Source organism: Heliconius melpomene, chromosome 13 (assembly GCF_056956725.1).
Source record: "Heliconius melpomene rosina isolate 202511_hmr_F chromosome 13, ASM5695672v1, whole genome shotgun sequence".
In the NCBI taxonomy this organism is placed as follows: Eukaryota; Metazoa; Arthropoda; class Insecta; order Lepidoptera; family Nymphalidae; genus Heliconius; species Heliconius melpomene.
In genome coordinates this window covers 7,848,511-7,855,617 of record NC_140401.1, presented here as the reverse complement: position 1 = coordinate 7,855,617, position 7,107 = coordinate 7,848,511, and the positions used below count along the sequence as shown (strand labels likewise).

Sequence of the window (7,107 nt, the reverse complement as noted above, 5' to 3'; positions counted from 1 at the left end):
TCTAACTTCACATAGGCCCATTATGTCCCATTTAATATCCTTTAATGCATTTTCGAGCTCGATGAGTCTGTCTTCCGTTCTTAGTGTCCTTGTATTCAGAGTGGTTATATACAGTTTGCTTGTCTTATTATTTAGGGTGGATGGAGTGGTATTTGAGGGTGTAGGTCTATCAACCCCACGAGGACCAGTCGGCTTGGGGTTGGTCCGTCTCCGGTTGCTGATATCTAATTGCTAATTCTTTTTAATGCTAGTTGATGATGTGGGGGTAAGTGAGTTTGATCTCCCTCTCATCAAATCATAAGCATTGGTTTTATTTATTATGCTATTTGAAGACATATTCACTTGTTTTTTAGGGTTTATATATGTTCCTGGAGAAGTTGATTGTTCTCTCTTCTTTCTCTCTGTAATTACATTGTCTTCCTTAACTATCAGTTTATCATACTTTATATAAGCAATGTTTCCTTTAGCCTTTTCCTCTTTAAGTTGTTGCTGCAGTTCTTTTCTTTTTTCTAGCACCGATTTTGGATAATCTTCAACTACATAAACATGTTTAAAACTTTTCTTGTTTTTTAAAATTTCAACTTTTTTCCAATAATTTGTAAAAGAGATCAGAACAGGTCTGGGTTTTCCTTTATGTTTGTTTCCAATTCTAAATGTGTTCTGAATATCGCTTGTTTCAAGAGAGATATTGAGGTCATTTCCAATAATTTCTATAATTGCTTTGAGTAGATCTATTGAGCCTTTTTCTGTCTCATCCAATTTAAAGAGTAGTATATTATTCCTTTTCTTGTCATTTTCTAGTTTATATACCTTTCTTTCTAGTAATTCCATCTTCTCTTTCAGTTTTTTATTATCTTCCAATATCGGCACTAATTTTTCGTTCATCTGTTTTAGAAGATTGTTAGTGATCATTGTGGTTTGCCTGTCCATTTCTATTTTCATTTGGTCAAAAAGCATTTGAAATTGTTGCTCCATTTTTATTTGTATTTAATTAACACAAAAATTCAACTAAACGCAATTATCTTTGCGTGTGACAAAGCGTTAAGTTATGACAGTTCTTTTGGTTGGCAGTATTGTGGCGTCATTTCACTTTTCTTCTAGATTGTCTATGATTGTTTTCTACAAATAACCTTGAACTTATACTGGTGAAAAGAATTTCGATAATTTTGTGATTGTTTTGGTTTTTACTGGCACTTTATATTTGTGATAATGTAGAGCGGCACTTTTTAAGTCCACGGCAATTGTTTTAAACGCAATTTAGTCCAATTTAACTATTTAATTTCACTATTTTTCCTTGGAGGATTCACTTAGATGCTTACTGATAGACAGCCGGAAACGGAAGCAACTACTACTACTATTAACTGTTAAATTAATAATAATGTTAAATATAATGTCTTCTTATTAGGATAATCCAATTACTTTCTTAATCTACGTAAATATTTATATTTCAAAATTATTAAAGGTAGCCAGTAACGAGTGTGTCTGTGCTAGCACTGAAAATGTAAATCGAATGATATTTAACCTGGCCACGCGCCACGCTGGCCTTGCTCTGTACACAGCACTCCTGTCCGCCACACAATTAGGATTCCTCTGTAAATGCATCGTTTGGATTTAACTCTTTAAATAGAATTCTATAAAGGCTAATTAACTGCCCTGTTTAAAATCAGTATTATGTTGAAAGTCCATAAATTATTTAACTTTTACCTGTTTATTCTTTTTAGTGTGCAGTAAAGTAATATTTTAAATGTATCGTGACTACAATTATAAAAATTTAGCTAAGGAATATTTTTTAAATATTTGTTAACTATCACAGAACTATGTCGTTATCCTATACATATTAAATAATGTACAATTTTCTATAATTTTATTTTTTATAGCACCCAAAAAAAAACGAAAAATTTAAAATGTGGTAATTATATATAATGTTTTCGTCTATATTTAAAAAATAATAACTTAAAGCTTTGACGCAGTGCGGGACAGGCGCTAATCCGCTTGACTAAACGAAATCGCAATACAATGCATGGCACGTACAAACTCTTTCCTACTGGCTGCACGGAGACAATATAAACTTTAGAAGTATTCATTTTACGAATATTTTTCTATATTTCGACATATTCTCAAATCTCTATCTGACCGAAGACTTGAGGTGGTCAAAGCCAATCCTATGCCAAATCTATTTTATTGCAAATAATAACTGAATGGGATTTGAATCAAAAACTATTTGTTGCCTATTATCAGAGAGAATTTATTGTCAAGAACTATTTTTGGCACTAAATTAAAAATTTAATATTTTGTGAAAACCTGTTTGCTATTTTCAGTAAATTTCAATTTTGGCTCTACGAAAATTTTAAACTAAATTTGGATTTTAAGAAACGTTCAAATATTGATGAGTTCCATTAATATTGGAGTCCATATCCAAATTTATTATTTGATATGCCACTATTGCAAAGCTTGTTAATTTCAACTGAAAACTACTTATCAATTCTGTTGACAACCAGAAAGATAAATTGCATCGTTTACTAAAAAATATATTAGTTTATGTGAATATATTTGAATACATTTTGTTTATAACAATTTTAAAATATATTTTTATTAACATTTCCAATTATATTTTTATTGAGAACATCCCAACTGGACTTAAGAGATATAGAAAATATCTCTATAATACAAAAATATATGAAAGAATCATCTCAGGTTATGTTTAAAGGACGTCTCAGTTGCTCGAATAAATCACATATTATTATAAATCACATATATTTGCTGAGTTACTATTATTATTAAAATAGAATAAATCAATCAAAAATTAATTGAAATGAAATTATATTTTACCCATTCGGATTAGAATAAAGTGATATTTGTATATACTAACAATGCGTACTTAACATACTTAACTTAACTTAACATACTTCATTATAATTTCAATATTTTTTTACATACATTTATGTACAGAGCTATACAAAACACAAGATATTATCATTAGAAATACTCTGAAATTCAAACTTTAAATTTAGAGTTAAATTAATGAATCACCAAGAAAAAGTGCGTAAATATTTCCAATATCACGCACGTAACAGGGAATGCAGAAGGAGCCTGGGAAACTAGTTTTAGGACACTTCCGTTCCTTATTTTCCACCGAATTCTTGAGGCATTGCTTGTTGAGCGGCTAAACTCAACCCAGCGCTTTGAAATATTAATTGTACGCCGCTTCACTCCGACGGAATAATAATATATTACATATAGGTAATTTATTTTATGATAAAAAGTCCCTCGAATGGGTATCAACTCATTTTGTCAGCTGTCACTATTAATATACCTCACAATACAATAGTAACGAAATAGAATAGGCTGAGTAATAAACAGCAGCCGCGCTCTGAGACAGTAATAAATATTAATAGGCAGTAATTCCTAATGCAAATTGTTCTAAATCGATACACTCACCTACACCAGTTCGTATTATAAATTACTTCTAGGTACTCGTAAATGTATTAAACGTATCTTAGTTCGTAGAATTCTAAGTTAATGTTAACCAAATATTCAATCGAAGATAAAGCAATTTAATACTAAAACCATAATAAAATTAATAGCAGCCAGGGAATAGGAATAGCTCGGAATTCTGCCTCTAATTTTAATAATAGATCAATTTGTAAGCACCAACTGAGTAGTACGAGTATTCCTGGGTGCGCCGAATTCAATTAATAACGTTACTTTTGTTTTCAAGAAAAGTTATTTATAGAAAGTTAAGTATCAGCTGGTTTAAATGTTAAATCTATATTTAGATCGTGATGAAATTTATGGATCTGTTGAAATTACTGAATAATACAACTTAAAACAAATTATACTATTAAAAAATTGAATCTAAAATATATATATTTATCTCGAGGCTTGAGGCTTGGCAAAGTATTGTGAAGAGAAAACTTAGAGTTAGCACACTACGCTCTCTACCTTCACTGTTTTCATGGCATTGCGTATTAGATGATAGATCCAACGCAAAGCTTTCCAGGATGAAATTATTATGTAAACTAATATTGTAAATGAAAGTTTGTGAGGATAGATATTTGTTAAACTTTCACTCAAAAACAACTGAACGAATTTAGATGAAACTTTACATTTATGTAGCTTATATATCATAATAATATATATTTACGGATTAAGCGGACGAAGCCGCATTTGGCCGCACTAGTTTATAAATACAAATAACAGTTCGTAAGATATCCAATACTATTTCTTGTTATCCATAAGAGGCACAATATAAGTTTCGTCCTACAAAATATGTAGGACGTACGTAAAGTTTCCATATTTTTGCTTCCGGATCAATTTATACGGTACATTTATGAGAAGCAATCGGACCCCAAGGGAAATTCAATACACATTCCAAATTATGTAAAATATAAAATGGAAAGACACTTTCTGTTTTTTCTTATGAGAAATAAGAATAAATTATTATTGTGGAACTAAAAATGTTATATTCATTATATATTTTTTTCATGTACATTTATTCCTGTAACATGCAATTATTGAGTAAACATAGAGAATTTTGTAATGAAATAATCTGCCTTATGCTCATATAAAGCAATAATAATATATGAAGAAAGATAAATATAATAACATATGAAGATATTTAAAGACATCAATATTCAAAGACTACTTCGTGACGCAGGGGCAAAAGCGTAAAAGCGACAGATTATAGGTTCAACTCCTACAAATAGAAATGAAATATTTTATATTTTACATTTCTTCGCTCTGGTATAGAGGCAAAAGGCGATGTTTAATTCCGCAACTCAAAGTAGGAAACAGCCTTAATGGAAACGGAGTGTCTTAACACTAGATAAAAAAAACTATGCTTTGTCTTCATTATCTTCATACAGAAAAAAAATACCATAGAACATGTAAGATAAGAATTGCTTTTAAATCTTTTAGGTTTTCTATTTCATTTATGAACTAAAAATTTTATATTTATTATTACGTAACGAAATTTGAGCAAATGAGGGTACCTATACAATATTTTGAATATATTTCGTTATATTTTTACCGTCATTTACATTTGTATTATGATTTATTCATAATAACAGTGAAAGCTCAAATATCAGCAATACATCTTATGAATAAAACATGACTGAAACGTATTTCGATTAAATTAGAAATTTGACTGAAACACATCAATATAAGCTTGAAAATTCTACAAGTTCTATATAGTTTATTGTCTTCCATACGTCTTGCAATATTTGCGATCGTGACCTCCATTTTAAGATATGAAGATCATTCCACTTCTAAAGAAAAAGTAAAAGTAATTTAAGCTTCGAAACTTTTTATCTTTCGCGAATATCTCCAAACAGTAGTATCACAAACACCTGCCCTTGCTTCACTCCCGATTTTAACTGGGCCACGCTTTTACGTGCATGTTTACGTTAACGTCTTGTATGAAGTAGGCTAGTATTCTGATGCCCTAGCATTTCTAATGACTTTTCTTTGAAACTCCAGCTTCTGAGTAAGCCTGATCCACACTTAAAACATTTTAAGCTAAATATTATAAAATAGTTCCTTTCATACTTACAAGTATATTTAAGATGAAATTCTTTAACATTTTCCAGTCAAACTGGTCTTCTAGTGGTTCTCTTGTTGTGGCGTCTACTGCTAACAGTAATAGAAATTTCTGTACTCTTTCTACTAAAAAATAAAATTCCTGAAATATTTTACAGATTTCTCTAATCTGTTCTAATGACAATTTATTATATAAATTTTTTCAACTCTCTTGATATTTTATAACATAAATCACATCTGTAAGAAACCATAAGATTGATGGTGTTTCAGGACAGTGTTGTCGTTGATACATCATCCATCAAAATCTTTGTACCTCACAAACAGCCTGTAGCCACAAAACCATTAACGTAAAAAACAATCGTTTTAACTACTTCGTTTTATATATTTCGTCTTCGTAATCGTTTTATATATTTTAAATTACTTTATTTATTTGTAATAGACATCTGTTGCCAATTTCGCTTGTTGAAACGATAAAAAAAAATTTCAAACAATTTTCTTTTCCTTTCAATAGCATTAAATAATTACTTTCTTAATCTACGTAAATTCATATAAATTCATATAATTATAAATAATAAATCATGGAATAACAATGGGTATAACACAAAAGGCAAACTAATTAGGTTCATATCAGATATCGGCAAAAAGGCCCAAATTTAAGGTTAAATCGCATCGGATAGAATATATTTGACAAAAGAATTCGTACAAAAAGGTAATGAAGCAATTATTTATTCACTTTCCTGAAAGACGTTCGTTAATGTGCGTGATTAATCGTCCTTTATCTATCTGCCTTATACGAACATCAAATATAAAGGCTAAAACGTGTTTTTCTTATACAAAATCCTTAGAGATGTGCTATGTTAAATATTACTCTACAATTATATTTGCATTGTCATCGCATTCAAGTAAAAAAGATCAAAGCTCTTTTTAAAAGATTTTACAATTTTTTATTAAGTAGGTACTTTACCAAAAACCTTACGTCATTCTATTTTTATTTGTTTTTAAATCTTTTTAATAACATAATATTTAAGATTATAGTCCCATTAAGAAAATCGATTTTTATATGTAATAAAGTCGCAAATAAAAAACTAAAAATATATTTTTTTTACCGTTTATTCTGATCTCCCTGGTAAGGACGTTGGGTTAATGCTATTACAAAATAAACACATGTGAATGTACTGTTTTCAAGCAAATCATATGGTAAATGTCGAAATTGCGTTACAAGATTTTCTTACATTATATAGCATCTATGATACAATGATAGACGAAGGTTTAAAAAGAAACTGTTTAAAAAATAAAATAATATAAAAACGAAATAAAACTAGTATTGTATAAAAAAAACACAAAAATATGGATAACATAAATTTTCCTTTTGCCTTTATTATTATATTCATACATGTATGTTTTGCATATTTTAGACCGAACTGTCTAGCGGCAAAATAAATATCAAAGTGCACGTTCTCAAAAGCCTTTGTTCGTAGTATTAGGTACATATTTTACATATTTAGAAAAAAATTGCAACTAAAAATTTACGTAGTCCATTTTTTTAATGAAATGAATAAATAGGAAAGA

General features: G+C 29.3%; 1 protein-coding gene across 1 annotated transcript; it reads right to left on the bottom strand.

Moving 5' to 3' along the window:
- Positions 1-231: 231 nt before the first annotated feature.
- Positions 232-1,200, bottom strand: LOC146532803 (uncharacterized). The gene has a single exon (XM_085196487.1). The coding sequence runs from the start codon at positions 973-975 to the stop codon at positions 232-234; it is 744 nt and encodes a 247-aa protein (XP_085052613.1). The 5' UTR covers positions 976-1,200.
- Between the last annotated feature and the right edge of the window lie 5,907 nt (positions 1,201-7,107).

Coding starts and splice junctions, on each gene's coding strand:
- LOC146532803 (XM_085196487.1), bottom strand. CDS start 975: ATGGAGCAACAATTTCAAATGCTTTTTGACCAAATGAAAATAGAAATG.